This window comes from Protopterus annectens, chromosome 3.part0, assembly GCF_019279795.1.
Source record: "Protopterus annectens isolate FY-2018-M chromosome 3.part0, PAN1.0, whole genome shotgun sequence".
Taxonomy (NCBI): Eukaryota; Metazoa; Chordata; order Ceratodontiformes; family Protopteridae; genus Protopterus; species Protopterus annectens.
Window position 1 is genome coordinate 829,117,679 of NC_056731.1, and position 19,327 is coordinate 829,137,005.

At 41.3% G+C, this 19,327-nt stretch overlaps 2 protein-coding genes across 2 annotated transcripts in view; one reads left to right on the plus strand and one right to left on the minus strand.

The window, feature by feature from the left end:
* MYLK4 (myosin light chain kinase family member 4) overlaps window positions 1-3,958 on the minus strand; it is a 1,154,879-nt gene extending 1,150,921 nt beyond the window's left edge. Inside the window, exon 1 of the mRNA XM_044065164.1 lies at window positions 3,763-3,958. Within this exon, the coding sequence (XP_043921099.1) occupies window positions 3,763-3,800 (38 nt within the window). The 5' untranslated portion in view covers window positions 3,801-3,958. The remainder of the gene's footprint in view (window positions 1-3,762) is intronic.
* Window positions 1-19,327, plus strand: part of WRNIP1 (WRN helicase interacting protein 1) — an 856,108-nt gene that overhangs the window by 152,218 nt on the left and 684,563 nt on the right. Inside the window, exon 3 of the mRNA XM_044065165.1 lies at window positions 3,956-4,191. Coding sequence (XP_043921100.1) covers window positions 3,956-4,191 — 236 coding nt within the window. The remainder of the gene's footprint in view (window positions 1-3,955; window positions 4,192-19,327) is intronic.

Genomic DNA, 19,327 nt, shown 5'->3' on the forward strand with positions numbered 1-19,327 from the left:
GATTTGATTATTATATTTATTTGTTAATTAATTAATATCAATCATCTAATCAAATGAAATAGGAATGACTATATAAGGTGCTATCATATTAAATATGTTGTAGGATCTGATGAAGCTTATTTTAGCGAAAGCGCTTATCCATGCATTTGCTTTTACGTGAATAAAGTGATTTAATTTAAAAGTTATTGGAATTCATTATTCGAAGTAAGAAAGAAAGACTGGATATATGTGCCTTCGTTTTCGCACCTGTACTTCTATATTTCCACGTATATATACCAACTCTGAGTTTGGCATACCTGGAAGAAATATTTTGAGAAGTGGCCATCTTAGACTTGGTGTATGTAAGTTTGTTTTTTTTTTTGGCCATTCTGTCTCCAGGTTTTGGGACTCACTGCAGCGGGTCCCGACATTTCAAATGTTTACCACGAATAGCAGTTGTATTCTTAAGATGGGAGGGGAAATGATCTATGTAGATAACACAGAACATAGAAATGACTTGTGTTTTTCTAGGGGGTGGGAGCACTGTTCCCTGGTATGACAAATCCCATTCCAAGCTTTTGTTTTATAAGCCATTAATTTAATTTACTAATCAAGGAAATTTACAAGACTTAATATGTTTAGCATTCCTCACCCACATATTTGAGCAAGTAATGATTTTGCATGCACTGTTGAGCTTCTGGATTACAGGCTATTTTTAGTTAAAATAATTTTAGTTAAAAAAAAAAAAAAAAAAAAAATCATACCCTATATTGATCTGCAATCGTTGTCGTTCTCCAAATTGCCCATAGGTGTGCATGCCATGTAAATGTGTGCCCTGCAGTGGGGTGTGATTAGTTCAGCCTTGTGCACAGCAAGATAGGCTGACCCTGAATATTCAGACAGCAAAGCCAAAACTGAACAGCAGTAGTAGTAATACTCAAGTCAACTGCTCAATAATACAATTAGTCAATTAATTACATTTTGTGTATAAATTGTTGTATATAGACCAAATGTAATAAAAATAATCAATCAAAAGCCTATAAAACAAAAAAATAATACAATGTCATAAAAAATCTTAAAACTTTTATGTATATTATATATATATTTCATTTTAATCTTATCTATTCTATTATGTTAAATTTAAATTAAATAAATTTAATCAAACACTATATTGCAATTTAGTCTCCTACTACTCTCTTAGGCTCATTTCATCTGAAAACTCTATTTTATTATTATTTTATACTATCTATTCAAATAATGTGTATAGTATAAATGTGTAAACAATCTTGACCTAAAAGGTTAGTCTTAGAGATTTTATGTTCAAATAAGTTTATATAAAACTTTAACTTTTAATTTTTAGCTATTCCCAATACTATCCATAAATACATTTAATAGAGCACATTTCATTTAAACCTGGGTTTCTCATTCGTTGGTTCTCTCTTCTATATATTTACAACAGTTGCACATTAAACACTTAAACATTCCTCTTTTAGTCATTAAAAGGCACTTTTAAAATATTTATCATAACTTAGAGTCCAAATTGTAAGTACAAATAGTTGCAACCAAATTCCTGTAGGTGTTTCACTATTTACTGTACTAACCTTGTCTGTTCCTAGTTTCTAAACTTAAAATGGTGGGTATACACCTTCCATTCTTTTAATTTTACTTCCATTAATATTTCACTAAGCAGTTCATGTGGGTAGCCTCTTAATTTGAAGAATCAAATTAATTATTCATTCTCTTCATAATTCTTCCAAAACTAGTAGTGTTATTTAAGTTTTTAACCAGTCTTCAATTTCTTGTGTTGTTCCAAATTTGCTATGGCACCACCACATGGTGAGCCCATAGCCACTCCATTTTTGAGTAAATGTCCTTTTCAAACATTATGTAATTGTATAGCACAATGTCTATTAAAACAAATTCCAATTCACTAATGGATTTTAATTAGGCTGACCCTGAACTGGAGTGAGCTAATTGGTGAATGAATGAACATTTTGTCAGTATTTCTGTTCATATATGTTTAATTATTTACATTTCAACACACTGAATGTATCTGGGTGTTAATGCTTTTAATGTGCTATTAACTAACATTGTGCTGACTTCTTAAATACCCATACACTTTAAGAATAACCATACCTTTGAACTGTCCAGTATATTTGCAGGTTGCTCAGAGTTTTTATTTCACATGTTTGGTTTGTCTGTAATTCTATTTTATTTTTTCTGACAAGTCATTGAGGATTAAAGTCACTAAATGAAGACAGGCATTTGAGTTTCAGACTTCTTATCCTTCAGAAAATACATGAAGATGTAGTAATAATACCTGTTATTCTGTCAATGTTCCAGGTTTATAAGAGCAATATATTTAAAATCTGCCCCTAATCTTTGACCTTTGCCCCCCCATGACTTTTGCTTTGTCCAGATTTGTTGAACTAAAGAGATGAGAGGTTTGACAATAAATAGTTCAAACTGGACTTAAGTAACTTGTTAGAGCATTATTTGAAATGTTTATGTTGTTATCGTACATATTTGAGGACATTTTCAAGAAAATGAATACAAATGTAGTTGAAAATGAGTGATGTGTGTGTCTGTACAAATCAACTTTTATGAAGGCTATGTAGGGTGATAATTAGAACAAATAGAACAAATAGCTGGTATGCTGGGTATCCAAGTTTAAAACCTGCTTCACAGTGAGCGTGTCAACTGAACCATGCTGTCTTTCCTGTCTGCTCTCTGAATATTTGGATAAGCTTGTAAGCAGAACTTAATGTGTCTCTTCTGTGGATCTGTAAACCTACTCTTTTTTTTTTTTGTTACTGAGAGGTAGCATACTCATATCAATGTGATTTTTTTTTTGTGTGCACAACTTTTGCTTCATGTTGTCTTGGTTACCCGATTGTTTATAAATTGCACGTGCTGTAAAGCTAGTTCTCCTATAGTCTGTTTATGTAGTCTGCCTTATACAGTCTAGTCATTTCTGTTCTCAATTTCCATTTTAGTTAGGAATTTAACTGATGACAGGGATGTTTATTTGTTTAACCTTGACAACAATCTGTGAGTTTGTTTTAAGTGAATAGTAGTATAGACAGTTTAAGTATGTATGGAATGTAAAACTATATAGGAAAAAGTATCCACAAAGAAAGCACGTATTTTTAACATTTTTCAAACTGTTACTACAGATTGGGTGAATGTTAAGTGCTGAACTGAAATATGTGACAAAATTTACTATTTAAAGCTGTGATGTGTTACTAGGTTACCTAAACTGTAGACCAGGAAAATTCTAAGTACATTTTTCTAAAGTGAGGACATTGAGTGTGGGTTTACATGGCTGATCTGCAGGGAGGAGGCCAGAAAACTGTAAGTTAAAATGAGGAACAAATTTTTGACATAAGAAAAATGATTCATCCCTCCATTGTATTTCTTCAGCTGAAGTGCCCAACCCCCATTCCCCATATCCCCTTTTTATTAACTAATGGTGAGGCTCCACTGTTTATTTTTCATGGTCGGTACTCATTTAGTAAATCCAACTTATCTGTCGGTGTATATTATTGTCCCATTTAACATAGGTGAATTAAATAAATTAAAGGCATACACATGAAGTAAGCCATAATTCTTCATCTTCTTGTATTACATGGGACCATGCTGAGTTTATCTTGAACAGCTCATTGTATAATGCCTGTTGCTTAAAAGCCATTTTTGAAGTTTTTTTTAAAGCAAACATATCAAGACAGTAAATTCCATAGTACTGACATTCACAGCATTACAATTCACAAAGCACTGACTTACCAGCATACTTGGGAGTTCGAATCTCGCAGCTGGTTCATTTCTAATTAGAGGAGGTTTCAAGTAAAGTGCTGTTGGTTCTTTTCTGTTTGATGGATTTTAACAGACTGATACCATGAAAGAAAGAACTAATGCATATTCTTCTTTCTGCTTTGGTGACAGTGGCTGATAATGTCTGTCTTCCTTCCACACACAGGACACCTTTCTTCCTCACGTTGAATGTGGAACAATAACCCTGATTGGGGCAACAACAGAAAACCCTTCCTTTCAAGTGAATGCTGCTCTCCTAAGCCGCTGCCGTGTTATTGTTCTTGAGAAACTGCCAGCCGACGAGATGGAAATTATCCTTAAGCGTGCTATAGTCTCCCTGGGGATCCATATAGAAGACGAAGAGGATGATTGTGAGTCTCTGAATGTCTGCGGCTACTCTGAGTAAGTACCCATGCCGGCTGCTTTGCTCTTGAATTCCTTGGCAGGCTGCCAAGGAAGGAGGACACAAATACAAACTCTTTGTGTGCTGGTACACATAGTGATAAATTTATATGCCTTACAAACCAACGGTGAACAGGAATAGCACTAAAAGGTATAAAGTTATCAGTATTATGTTGAAACCTGTTTTGTTGTTGGAGAGTTAACTTTAAAGGCAGCTGAGATTACAGAATCTGTGGCAAGGCTTTCACTATCCTTTTTGTTAAAGGTGGTACATGATTGCTTCACTTTCTGTTCCTTTTTTCCTGCCTTTTTTATTTCTTTCTGTTACAGCTGTTACATTGGGTTATCGAGAGTTTGGAGCTCTAACATTTCTGTAAATGAAGATGTTAAAATGCCTCTTTCTTATTGTAACTCAGCTTTTAAGACATAGTTTTCATGCTAGGTTCATACATTTCATACTGCATTTTTTTCCTTTTCTGAACTTCATATAAATGTTTTTATTAGCATAACTGATATATACTCTAGTCATTGCTACAACTTTTGTATGAGGGTGTACTCTAGCTTCTGTTGTTCAAGGGTGAAGCTGGGTTGATTTAGATGTGGGAGGACTACAGTTAACTTTGATGACTTGTCATTTCATAGTTTTTTTTAGAAGAAACGGGTATGTGTAAGGTGCAAGGCAAGAGCTATGACTTGCTTTGCCAAAAATGACTACTGGACTGATTAATAACAGTGGCTTTCTAGTGAAAAAACAGTGTGCATGCACTAGACCATTTTTATAGCAGTTAGACAGATTTATTATTACAAAAACAGTTATCCATTTCACATCACAAATCCCATTCCAAGCTTTTGTTTTATAAGCCATTGGTGGAGTAGCTCTGCTGTACTCATCCTCCCTAAACTTAACACCCTATGATAAAGCTATTCCCCAGTTCCAAAATGCAGAACTAATACTGGCTCACCTCCAGCTAAACAAACATAAATATATCTGCATTGCCTCACTGTACATTCCCCCAGGAGACAATATCCCAATACTAGAAGAAATCCTGTCTTGGCTTTCAACCAACATCAACAATGAAACCATAATCATGGGAGATACCAATATTAACTGGTCCTCCATTCAATCCCACTCACACTCCCTTAACATCAACCTATACAACTACTCCCAACTCATCAATACTATAACTAGACCAAGCAAAGACTTCTCCAGTGGCAACATCCTAGACTGGATTCTAGTCCCCCACCCCCACTACTACCCAGATAATGGAACAATACCTGACTCCCTCAGCGACCACCTCCCCATTTACGCAAGACGTCTCCCTTCTCCCTTACATGTCACCCATAATTACATCACTACCCGATGCCATAGGAGATTCAACCCTGAAGCTTTCTCAGCTGCACTAAATTCACTGAACTGGTACCCCTTAAAGACTCTTCCCCTTGAAAATGCTATCACTCACTTTAATACCACCTTCCTCAACCTTCTAGACACTCATGCCCCATTAAAAACCAAAAGAATAAAAAGGCAATCCACACCCTGGTTAAGTATAGACACCCTAACCACCATGCGACTTAGAGACAAAGCCTGGACACAATATCAAAAGAACAAAACTACTTCTTCCCTCAACGAATACAAAACCCTTCGTAACTCAGTTAAAAAACCTATCTCTGCAGACCGTCGTAACTACTTCACCTGACTTCAAAGCAATTTCAAAACCAACCCTCAGAAGTTCTGGAAAGGCATAACTACCCTTTTAAAACCCGGGAACACAGGAAACCCAATCCCTTGCCCAAATACTGATGATACTGATCTTGCAACCCAATTTAACTCTTTCTTCATAGACTCTATTTCCAAACTCACCAGCTCTTTTTCAAACAACAATACTCCTCCAACCTGCATTTCCTCTCAGGTATCTTCCCCTACAACTTCTCCCACTCCTCCTCAAGCTCTTTCATCTCTAACTTCTCCCACATCACCTCATACTTCTCCTCCCCCCACTCATTCCACAACTCCACCTTTCCTCATCAAACCTATTTCTACATCCACCATAAAAAAACTCCTGCAGAAATTAAAACCATGCACCAATGTCCCTGATAACATTCCCTCATACTACCTTCGTATAGCTGCTGAAGCCATTGCCCTCCTGTCAGTATCCTAATTAAATGCTCAATCCAAGAAAATTTTGTTCCTCTAATCTGGAAAAAAGCCTACATCATTCCCCTGCACAAAGGTGGAACCAATACTAATATTTCCAACTTCCGTCCTATCGCCATCCTTTCTCCCATTTCAAAACTCCTGGAGAAATGTATCCATCTTCAACTCCTTCCACATCTTCTGGATAACAATCTACTAACTCCTACACAGCATGGATTCAGACCCCATCATAGTACTATGACTGCCCTCCTATCCTTCCTTGAAACTGTGAACAAAGCTAAGGAATCTGGCCTCATTGTATCTACGATCCTCCTCGATTTCTCTAAAGCTTTCAATACTATCTCTCATAACCTCCTTCTTACTAAGCTTTCTAACCTAAACCTTTCTCCCTCTTCCCTCTGTTGGTTTACTAGCTATCTCTCCAATCGGCAACAAGCTGTCAAGTGGAAAAAAGCCACCTCCTCCTTCCTTGACACACCCACAGGTGTCCCACAAGGCTCTATTCTGGGCCCCCTCCTCTTCAATATTTTCATTAATGACTTTTTCCGCTCTATCCCCTTTGCAAATATTATTCAATATGCTGATGACTCCACTATCATCTGTGTTGCCCCATCCATCCCAGCTCTCTTAAAACTAACTCAAGATGCCTTCTCCACCACAGAACAATGGATGAAAGAGAACCACCTTGCACTCAATGCTGCTTAAAACCAAGCTTATGATATTCTCCCCCTCCAAAACTAATAACTTTGACAGAAATTTATTCTCCATCACCAGCCAGAACAATACATGTCTCGAGCTGGTATCTGAAGCCAAACTACTCGGGATTCAAATTGATGACAAGCCAAAATTCAACTCCCATCTACTCCTAAATATAAAAAAAAAACATCAAAAACTAGGCATGCTCTACCGCCACAATCGGTTCCTCACCTCTACTACCAAAATTACCCTCGCTACCACATTTCTCCTTCCCTCCCTTCTCTATGGCGCCCCTCTTCTAACAAACCTACAATCTTCTCTGAAATCCAAACTATCATCTTGCTACAATAAAATAGCCAGATTTGCAACCAGCAGCAAATCATCTACCCATCACTGTGAACCTCTCCAAAAACTCAACTGGCTAGAGCTACCCCACTACCTCTCCTACACTCAACTCACCTATGCACATAAACTCATCTTCCAGCCAGCACTCTGTCCCTCTCTTTCAACTACCTTTAAAATGCATCAAACACAAAGACTTCTAAGATCTAACAATCAAAACCTGATAGAGGTCTATAGACCCATACACGCTTCAGGACAACACCTCCTGTCCTTCTCACTAGCATGCCAGTGGAACTCCCTTCCCCCATCCATCCGTACAATTGCTAGGCTCCCACACTTTAAAAAATTACTACACTCTCATCTAACATCCTCATGGGAATGCTCCTGCTCACATCCTTCGTAACCTACCCTATTTCCACCACTACTCCTCTTTCTTTTTCCATTCCCAGCTAGCAAATTCATGCTTGCTTCCACCATTCAACTCCTCACTTGTACCAAGTAAAAAAAAAAAATAATACTATTTATTTTTATATTTCACCTCTATTACTTGTTTTGTTTGATACTTATGTTTTCTCTATATAATCTATATATTGAAATTAATCTTTGTATTTTATGTATTGTGTAACAAAATCTTTGTATAATCTGTATGTGGAGCTTTTCTCCCCAGGACTCCATTGAAAACGGGTTCTTTGGGCCCAATGGACTATCCTGGTTAAACAACAGCAAATAAATAAATAAAATAAATACATCTTTGTTTGGTAGCTGTAGTTGTGTAGTTGGCAGGGCAGTGTGTTATGAATACAGAAGAATGTGTGTAAAATAAACTTTGGCCATCTCTGCCTATCCCCATTCATCCTCTTTTCATGAAAATTTTGCATTTTTCTATCTTCCTTACATTTTCAGTTCTCTTATTTGCCCTTTGGCCTCTGTACTGCCCCAAGAGTATTCACCAAATGCCTCTTTTCTGTCATTGCCTTTTACAGGATGTTATGGTTCAGATTGTTCCTTATCTGGATGACGTACTTATTCAGGCTTCATACTTTGAGGTACTATTTCAGCACCTCCAGTTTGCAGTTTGTCTGTTACAAAGCTTAGGGTTTCTCATAAACGTTCAGAAATTAGTCCTGGTGTCTTCTCATCATCATATTTTCTTAGTTGTAGGATCCTGACCATTCCTATACTGGCATCCCTGCCTCCACCTAAGGCTCTTTCTCTGATCACCTTTTTTCAATCTCTTCTTCCTCTGGCTTCTGTCACAGCCAGAGAGTTTCTCAGTGTTCTAGGATTCATGTGGCTGTCGCCACTCCTGTGCTGCCTCTAGCCAGACTCCATATGAGAAAACTACAGTAGTTCCTCAAGTCAGTGTGGCTTCAGCACTGTCATCCAATGGAATTCCTAGTTCTTTTCCTTCCATGCCTCAAACTGGAACTTCAGTGGTGGATTCATCAGCTTTCTCTCAACCCTGGACTTCCTTTTTAAACCCCAAATCTCATCTCAGGAACTTTTTTTGGATGATTCAGACAAGGGGTGGGGAGCTTCCTTCGGTTTCCTCAAGGTCCAAGGTCTTTGGCCTCCTCATCAGAGGTCAGATCGCATCAGCATAAAGGAGATGAGAGCTCTCCTTTTTGCTCTTCAGGACTTTCATTCCCTCTTTCCTCCAGGGCCTCTCAAAGTCTTCACAGACAACACCACAGTGATGTGTTGTATCAGCAAGCAAGTAGGGACACAGCCCTACCTTATTTGCAGACTTGCTCTTCAGGTTTGGGATATAGCTCTCCAGTATTGAGGGACTCTTCAGGCTGTTTACCTTCTTTGAGAGCAAGATATATTGGCAGACATCTTGAACAGGTTCTGTACACAGGCTTACAAATGTATGCTTCACAGAGATGTATTTCTGGTCATTGTCCATTGGAGGGGGTACTCCACAGGTAGATCTTTTTGCCCTCCGTCTGAACAGACAACTTCCACTTTTCTGTGCTAGAGTCCTAAGCCCCCTGGCCTGGAAGATGGATGCACTAACTTTTCCTTGGAAGAGGATGTTTCTGTATGCCTTCCATTCCACTTCCTCTGATTCTGAGGGTCCTGCTCAAAATCAAGCAAGACTCCTCCAAAATCTTGCGGGTGACTCCCTTTTGGCCCAGGCAGCAGAGGTTCTCCTTTTTCTGCCAGGAGCAATCACATGTTACCTTACAAGGTGGACCTTCTCACACAAGACAGTTTCTGATCCATCCTCACTTGTCCACTCTTCAGCTGATGCTGTGGCCGATAGGATTTTGATCCCTTTTAGGCATCTCTTTTCTGAGGATGTACTTAGGGTTCTGCAGGAGGCCAGGAAACCCACTACCAGGAAATCATATTTGTCCAAATAGAATGATTTTCTGTCTGGTCCCTTTCTTGTAACCAGGATCCCTTTGGATCTCTCTTGTTTGTGTAAATTGCTGCATACTGGGTTGGCATATTATTCAATTTAAGATCACCTTTCAGCTAGGTCTGCTTGTCTGCCCTTGACTTCTCCTCCTGCCGCTAGATTTCAGGAGAGACAATTTCTTAAAGGTGTCCTTCATATCAGGCCTCCCAGGAAGCCTATTCCTCCTTCCTGGGACTTTGATTCTTTGCTTGAAAATTTGACTTGGGCTCCTTTTGAGTCTGCAGTTTCAGCTTCCTTGTAACATTGTACTTTGAAGACTGTTCTTCTCTTGGCCCTTTCTTTCAGCTGAAGCGTCTCTGAACTCCAAGCTTTTATGGCAGTTCCTCCTTTCTTGGGTTTTTCAAATGGACAGGGTGTCTCTTCATACTAATCCTTCTTTTATGCTCGAGGTGGATAATGCACTGTCTCTTAGTCTGTTAATTTACCCACCTTTTTTCCTTCTCTGCAATCTGCTAGTAGGAAGGTTTTTCCACACCTTGGATTTGCATTGGCAGCTCAGATATTATTTGGGTAAAAGTAAGGTCATTCACAAATCTGAGCAACTTTTTGTTTCCTTTCATCCCAGATGTCTGAATTTGGCTATTTCTAAGCAAGCCATATCCTTCTGGATCTCTAAGGCCATTTATTTTTGTTGTTCCTTTCATAGTAAATGTCTTTCACTGCAAGAGCTGCTGTTAGCAAGGGACTGAACAGTAGAATCTTTCCAAGTGTTAGTCATTTTGGTCAGTCTTCAAAATTGAAATCTTAACTGTGTGGAGTCCCTGATCTACTTCACCTACTATGTTTTTACAGGGTTGGCAAGTGCTATCTTTGTCCTCCAGAATGTCCTTGATCTGTCACAGTCCCACTCATGCTTTTTTTTATATGATCAAAGTCCTGCTGATCACAAATTTCTTAAGGTTGTTAATTGCAACCATCCCATGGTTCCTGAAGCTTGCCTTTACATGAGAATTTTGCAGTGAATTCTGAAATCCCATTGTTGGAATATGATCTACATGGATAACATAATCCTACTTACGCAGGCTTTTTACAAGGCAGTAACTTTGTGGTCAGTGCCAGAACATGTTTGAATGCTGTCCTTTTTTCATTGATTTCTCCTTTAATCATAACCACCAAGAATATGTTTAGGGTGGCTGCCATGGGAATGGCTTGTCACTGCCACTGATATTTGATGGATGACTGATCCCACCACTGCCAACCATTGTGCCACGTAGGAAGGGGGCTATGTCCTGTGGATTCTACTCCGCTGTCCCAAATAGGCCTGCTGGCCACCAGAAGGACAGTGTCTTGCGTCACAGCACTGGTATCCAACTGAGTAAATAGAAAAGGGAAAAGTACTATGACTCTATAACCAATTCACCATATGCAACCTGGTCTGAAGAGTACAAGGAGAATGTGCACTGCAGTCCTTGGATATGGGCTTCCCAACATCCACACCTGCCCTAAGGGGCTGCACACGAATCACTGACAGAGCTGAGTCATTGCCCCCCAGGCACCCAGGCACCTTTTCTCACCACTCTGTGAACCGCAGTGCTTTTCATAGATTTGTACTTGTATAATAGTCTAATGACCACTGGGACCTTTATAAGCATAGACCCGCAACCCAAATGTATTCCATGAATTATTATGCCTTAGAGATTAATTATTTTATGGGGTGTATGTTAATTAGGGCACGATATAATGGCTGCAACTATCAACACAAGTGTCAGACCAGGAGTGAATTTCCAGTTTCCCATCCACTTGTCCAGTTTGTGCTAGAATATGGTTTGGGAAGGGCTCTGCTTCATTTGGAAGGGAATCCTATTCCAAACAATGGGAGGTTTCTGACATGTATCTGGACCTCCAACATGTCTTATTTAAGTCACAAGCAAAGTTTAAATCCTTAGATCTAAGTATGTCTGGTGCTGTTCATATTGTGGATATGCAAAAAGTCCATTGGAGCAGGATCCAAGGATGCCTTATACGCCAGGCATAAATCACCTCAGAATTCTGTAGGAAACAGAGTATAGAGATAGTGCCTTGAGGCAATCTGCGTAGGACATTTTGTTTACGCTGTCTATTCTTTTTTGTGAGGAACTTCTGTGGACATTCCAGTAGTTGCATGTATTTGGTCAGGTACATAGACAAGGGGAAATTATAGTCAAAAATGGTTCTGGTGATGGCTGAGTAGAGTGCAAGAGATGACTTTCCTGGACCTAGATGCCATGCCCTTAATTATAAGTTGAGTGACATAGAATGATTTTCTTGCTACCTTAGACACATGCTGGTCAAAAGCCAGGCTACTATCTACACAAGTCCCCAAATCCCTGACTACTGTGACTATGTTTTAGTGACATTTTATCAATGAGGTGGTTTCCCTGGTGACCAACTTTCCAAAATGTACTATTCTGCATTTCTTGACATTGAATTTAAAGCCTTGGGTTTGTCACCAGTGATTTATCTGTGTTAGACCTTCCAGTAAGATGTCAGTATCTTGGGGAGTTTCTATGATTTCCTCTTAAGCTAACAGTCGTCTACAAACTTGGTAAGCCAGAAACCCTTGACATTGGCAACATTGTCAGTTTGGCATTGACTTCCAAAAAGTAGATGGCAAACAGGAGTGGACCCAGCACTGAACCCTGCAAGATTCCATTAGTGACTGACCTCTTTGTGGAGATGATCTCTCCACTCCTAATTTCCTGGGTCCTGTATGTGAACCAGCTAGCTATTCAGAGAGTTACATACGTTTTTATGCTTAATTTCTTGAGTTTATTTACAATGCCTGAGCAGGATATTGTAGCAAATGCCTTGGCTAGGTCAAGGTAGGTAGCATGCACCATTTTGCCCTCATCCATTGCCTTGGTGACCTTCCCAAAGCAGTTCAGCAAGTTCAGTAGGCTTGACCTACCTTTGACAAAACCAAACTGGGTTGGGTCCAGTGTCTGAAGGTTTCCTGTGTCATTGTTACTCATTTTCATGATAATTCTTTCCTTGGCTGTGAATATGAGATTTTCAAGCTAATAGGCCTGTAATTCCCTAGATCATTGATGGTATGACCTTGTGCAATGGAATGACTGTTGTAGTCTTCTATTCACTTGGCACGGAGACTGTGAGGAAGCCATGGTTGAATAGTGACATCAGTGTCCTTGATAGGTCATATTTCAGGCTGTTTGAGAGTCATCCTGGAATATTATCTGGGCCCACTGAAGCTGTATTCTCTACCTTAGAGTGCATCTAAGACCTACTTCCAACTGATAGTTGGAGTTGTTATTTTAGATAGTATTTCCTGGGGGATGGCTATGAATTGGGGGTGGGGAGGTAAAGATAAAGCTGAATTTGTCAGCCAAAAAATTTGCTACATCACCCAGTTCCATGAATGTGGCTCCATTTACCAGCAGTTCGGCACTCTACTGTGTTGCTGCCGTTGAGATTTTGGACAAAGCAACAGAAGGCCTTATGGTCGTCTTTGCCCTAGGTCACTACCTTTACCTCAAAATTTGCAAAGAGGACTTAACTAGTCCTCTTTGTTGTCTATTTAGTTTGATGAGAGAGTTTTTATCTGTCTTGGTGTTGCACGTCCTAATTTTAGATATGACTGGTTTTCTTTGTGCAACCTGTTTAATTTTGGATTTTACCAGTGTTTGTTAGTTTTGGGCTTAGACAGGGTAGACACAGTGGCCTTTATGTAGTCATTGACATGGTTGTACTGAGTATCTGTAAATAATTTTGCATAGCCTTCTGTATTTTCTGAGTTTGGAGAGGGGACTGAAGTTTTGACAGGTTATCACTTAACAGAAGGTGGTTTGCCTTGGAGTCCACAATTGTTACAGGATTTGTTGGGGTTACAGACTTGATTCTTATCTTGAAGTGGACTACCTTGTGGTCTGACCTTTCAAAAGAGGACATGACACAGGGGGAGTTGAAGCATTCTCCCATGTTTGTGAATACCAGGTCCAGTTTGTTGAGCACTAACTGGCCAAAGGTGTTTGTGTTTACAAAGTTTGGGAATCTCTGCACCTGCAAATTTGGGGTTGTGTGTGACCCCCAGTTTATAAAGGGATAAATCCCCCATGTGTATGGTGCTTGTTTGAATGGAGAGCGCCTCCAGTAGGTTTAGGTATGAGCTATGGGTTTCATGAGACATGGAGGGTGATCTATAGCTTGCTAGAGTATGGTATGGGACTTTGTGTATGGTAATCTGGTCATGGAGGAACTCGTGTATTATCCTGTTTAACCAATCTAGCGGTATGCGTGTTATTGATGTAGATTAATACCTTTTCACCTTTAGTCCCTCTATTTGCAGTTGCTTGTCTAAATGTGTTGAAGATACTGAAGCCTTGCACTGCCAGGCTGCGCTCTGCAAAACCATGACTCAGTAACTGCACAGATGTCCACATTCTCCTGAGTGAGGAGCACTTGGAGGGAGGGATCTTTCTTGTTTAGCATTGAGCAGTAACACCTTTAGATCTGATGTTGTCCATTTCATTATTCCTCACTCTTGGGTCTGTGGATCTGATATCGGGTCTGACTCGGCCATTTTTGAAGACTTACGATCTGAGTGTCGATCTCCTCCCTCTCCCATAATACCTCACTCCTCCTGTAACCCCTCGGATCTTGTTTGCTGCCTTCTAGCTCAGACACAGTTCTGTAGCCTTGAGAGAGAAGTGGTTATTTTCTATTTCCTTGGTATCTTTTTTTTTCTATTTTCTATCAGTAAATCTTCCTTTTCACTAGCACAAGTGTTATGCCCACAAGAGATTTATATATTGTCTCGGGCCAGGGCACTTAGAGGCTGTGTGTGGCATCTGTGCAGCCTTTAATCCCCTCGCTCTTGCTGGCCAAAGGAATAAGTTGATTTTTAGAGGTCTCCTACCGAACTCTGGAACTCAAACTCCTGTTAAGCCCACTGTTTCAAAGGCGCTTAAATGTGTCCCCTCAGCTTCCCCGGAGACTATGTCTTCTGTGCCTGAGAAACATCAGAGATTATCGGATCCAGCTACTTCAGATCCTATAGATCTGAGTGCTTCATCGGATCCAGCTACTTCAGATCCTATAGATCTGAGTGCTTCATCGGATCCAAGAAGTTCCTCGGACCCCTCCTATAGATCTCCATGCTTCATTGGATCCAAGAAGTTCCTCAGATCCGACTGAATCGTCACCAATGAAGACCTAAGTGTTCTCTGATCCTTATCCTTCGGATCTGATCTCCCCCTCGAATCCTTCCGATGTCATTCAGATACAGAGTTCACCATCTCCGGGCAAATCCTTCTTGGGTCCGGGACACTCAGATTGGAGGTCCTGGAACCATACTCCATGTTGGAGCAAGTCTCCTTACCCAGCTCTGACTGCTCGCACAAGCCTATCTCCGGTTAAGCCAACCCATGCCTCAGCCTTAGAAAGATCCTCTCTGCTGTCCCATTCAGACATGGACAGGATGATGTGGAGTTTTCTCAAAGCCCAGATTCAGTTGGGCATTTCGCCATCTCCAACCCATACTGGATCTGTGACAGCTCCAACCCCATTATCTCAACTTCCTCTTCCGATTCCACCTCCAGTTTCAGAACTTCAGGATCCAGCTTTTCTGTTTGGACCATTGTCAGAGTGGAGAATTCGTCTTTATTTGACTTCGACAGTGTCCCAGACTGGCTCTGCTGAGCGAGTCCCGAACCGGAGATGTCGGAGCTGACTCCTCAGAGGTGGTTTCTGTTCTGAGCTTTTCGGATCGGCCTCTTCCCCTAGGGGCTTTGGCCCTTGACAGATTTGGACCAGTGCTATCTACAGGCATTAGATCTGGGGTGACTTCTTCCTTCTCTCCCTTAGTAGCTTCAGCTGTGAGGGTGTGGGGGGGAGCTTCTCCGGGCTCATCTGCCTTTCGGGTGGCAGAGAGGCCTTTCTCCAGACTGCGAGAAGCAACTACTCATCCCTCAGACCCTCCCAATCCCCCTCTGATTCAAGCTTTGCACTCATTCATCCTGTCTGTCATCAGTCTCTCCAAGAGAGCCTTCAGCCCTACCTCCATCTGGGGGTTCCCCATTCCTCCCCTGCGCATCCCACAGGGGAGGATTCATCAGAAGAAATAGTGTAAGAGGAAGCACTTGGACTTCCTTTTGGAGTCATTGACAGAAGACACCAGCTTCAATGAAGGAGAAAGGTCCCCCAATCTCAACCCAGCAACATCTCCTTCGGAGATATTTTGAAAATCCTGAAGCAAAAGGGTGGCTGGCCGTCCCAACTCCCTTCTTCCAAGGAGTCTGTGTGTCAGGTGGCCTTCAGGCTAGGCCGATCTACATACTGTACTGGGTAACCCTGCCAGAGGATCAGCTTATTGATTTGGTTACTCGCTGGGTGTGGAAGGAGCCAGACAACATGGAGCCCATATGCAAGCGTGCAGACAAGTACCTCAGCAGGCCTAGTGATCACCCATACTGGAGTAAGTGTGTCCCTTTTGATACCATTGTAGTGTCAGCAGCCACCAAGAAGGAGCTAGCTCAACAGAGCTCCACTGTTCATCCCCTGAACAAGGAGTCCAGGGCTTTGGACAGGCAATGGAAGCATGTGTATGCCTCATCTACCTATACAATGAGAGAATTGAATTATATGGCATACTTCATGCATCTCCACAAGGATCTGGTGAAGGAACTCGCCAACTCTCTGGCAGAGTCCTTGCTGGAAGAGGACCTCAAGAAAGTATCTCCCCAATTGGCCACTATATCATCTATTTCTAATTCCTTGATGAGGTTAATATTGTATGCTACAGAGGGGAACCTCTGGAGCATCCTGCGCAGGCATAGCCCTTAGGAGACATGCCTGGATGAAGGTATGTGGATCCCTTTTAAGGTGTCTTTCATTAGCATCCCTTTCAATGCTTTCTCCTTGTTTGGACCTTCCGTTAAAGGATCTTTCACCCATAGTGAGCAGGAGGGAAACACCTTATCTGCCATAGGGATCAACCCCCCCCCCCCAAAGGACTTACTGTAGAAACCAACAGAGTGGAAAGAAGATGTGGTTTCGAAAGTCCCAAGGATCTTTCCCAGAGTCTCAGGATGAGTCCTCTTCTAGAGGAAGAGGATTTAATGGCAGGCACCACCCCAGAGGCAGAGGGGCTCCACAGAACCTTCCTCCGACAGAGCCTACCAGTGCTCATGAAGTATTGCCCAACTGTCCTACTCTGGAGGCATTTGGGGGAAGACTGTCATTGCACCCAGATACCTGGGCAAATTTAACAAATGACATCTGGGTGTTAAACATAGTTACCAGAAGCTACTATATTCCCTTTTCCCTTCTGCCTCCCAGCCCAGGAGGAATCTCTGCAATGTACCACCTAGTCAGAGGGGAGAATGCCTTTCAAGACATTCAGAAACATCTAGAAAAAAGTAATCCAAGAGGTCCTGATCGAACATCAAGGATGCAGAACATGTGCTTTTTTTGGTTCCAAAGAAGACAGGTGACCTATGACCAATCTTGGATCTAAGCGGCCTGAACTTATTCATAAAGAAATCAAAGTTCCGCATGGTTATGGTTCAGTCCCTACTGCCACTAGTAAGCATGGATGATTGGATGTGCTGTATAGATCTTCAGGATGCATACTATCATATCAGTATAGACAGGCGCTCCAGGAGACACCTGCCCTTCCAGCTGGTAGCCGGTCATTACCAATTTAGAGCACTGCCATTTGGGCTCACCCCTTCCCAGGTGTTCACCAAATGCATGGCAGTGGTTGCAGCTCACATGCGACTGCAAGGATTCCAGGTGTTTTCATACTTAGTACAAAAAACGCTGATTAAAAGCGTGGAGTAAACACTAAGGCAAAATACAATGAAAAAAAGGGGAACCCCAGGCTGGGGTGCTCCTTTTTTTCGTTGTTTTCATACTTAGACAATTGGCTCCTGACAGCACCTGCAAGACCTCAACTACTCCAAGCCATTCAGTTTCTGCTGCAACTCTTTGATTGCCTGGGAATTACAGTGAACTTAGCAAAGTCAAAGATGTTACCTGTACAGGACGTATAGAGTTCATAGGAACACAATTAAATGCAGTCACGCAAATAGCTGCCCTGCCTCCTCAATGAATAATATCCTTTAGACAAGAAGTCCAACTATTGTTGGATACCCCAAATCCACCAGATCACCTAGTATTGAAGGTCCTAGGATCAGTGACAGCTGCCATTCTCCTAGTACCACTGGCAAGGTTTTTCATGAGAGTTCTCCAATGGACTCTAGCTGTCCAGTGGTTGATTCTGTATCATCCATTATCTCTTCACATTAGACTCAGTCCTATCTGCAGGCATCCTCTCCAGTGGTAAATGCTCACAAACGATCTCTTATCTCAGCAGACCCCCCCCCCCCCATAGCCACAGTGACCGCGGATGCTTCCCTGTTGAGGTGGGGTGAGCATTATTAGGAAAGATTGGTCCAAGGTATGTGGTCCACGATTGGGGGCAAATTGCACATAAACATCCTGGAGATGAGGGTGGTTCTTCTATCTTTGCAAGCTTTTCACAACTGCCTCCCTGTGAGAACGATCGCAATTCTAACAGACAACATATTGGTAGTCTGGTATATCAGCAAACACAGAGAAACCCAATCATACCCCTTGTTCAGTGAGGCCATGAGGGTTTGGGAATGGGTGATCTCTTCAAACCGCTTTCTCTTTGTGGTGCACATTTTGGGGGAGACCAAAGTTCTAGTAGACAGACTGAGCAGTTCTATCTCGAATCCACGAGTGGTCCCTGAATCAATCAGTAGCAAATCAGATATTCAACCATTGGAGCCAAACTTGCTGTGACCTATTTGCTTCTCCCCTGAACAACAAGTGCAGCAAGTATTTCTCTCTAATTGCCCCGATGCTCTAATCCATGATTGGCCCCCGGGTGTCTTGTATGCTTATCCTGGAAATTCCTCTGATACCCAAAGTCTTACAGAAAACCAGCAGGTTGAAGAGCACTCTGATCTTCATAGCCCCCTTCTAACCTCGTCAAGTATGTTTCCCCTTCCTACAGTCTCACAGCAAGTATCCCCCATGGACACTGGATTCCAGGCAGGATGTGATTTCTCACCCATCAGAGCTTCAAAGTCCCAGTGTAAGATCCCTAAGGTTGATCGCTTGGTTTCTCCACTTCCAGTGATTTTATGAAAGTTCAGGCTGTCATCTCCAGGTCGGGAAATTATTCTTGCTTCCTAGAGGTCTTCTACCAAAAAAGTTTTCAATAGCAAATGGAAGACATTTTCATTTTTGGCATCAAAACAGAATATTAATCCCTTTTCTGCTTCTATTTTGGATATACTTAAGTTTCTCGGTTCACTTTTTCATGATGGGGCTAGTTTTTCCACAGTAAAATTGCAACTGGCAGCGATTCCAAATTTTCATGTAGGGAAAGGCAATAATCTTTTGTCTTCCTTTTCAATATCCAGGTTATAATGGGCTTTCATGAAAGGAATTTTTCTACTTAGACCTCCGGTAAAAGATCCAGCTGCACCTTTGGATCTCACCGTTGTACTTCAAGGCCTTACTCGGAAACTATTTTAGTCTGCAAGGTC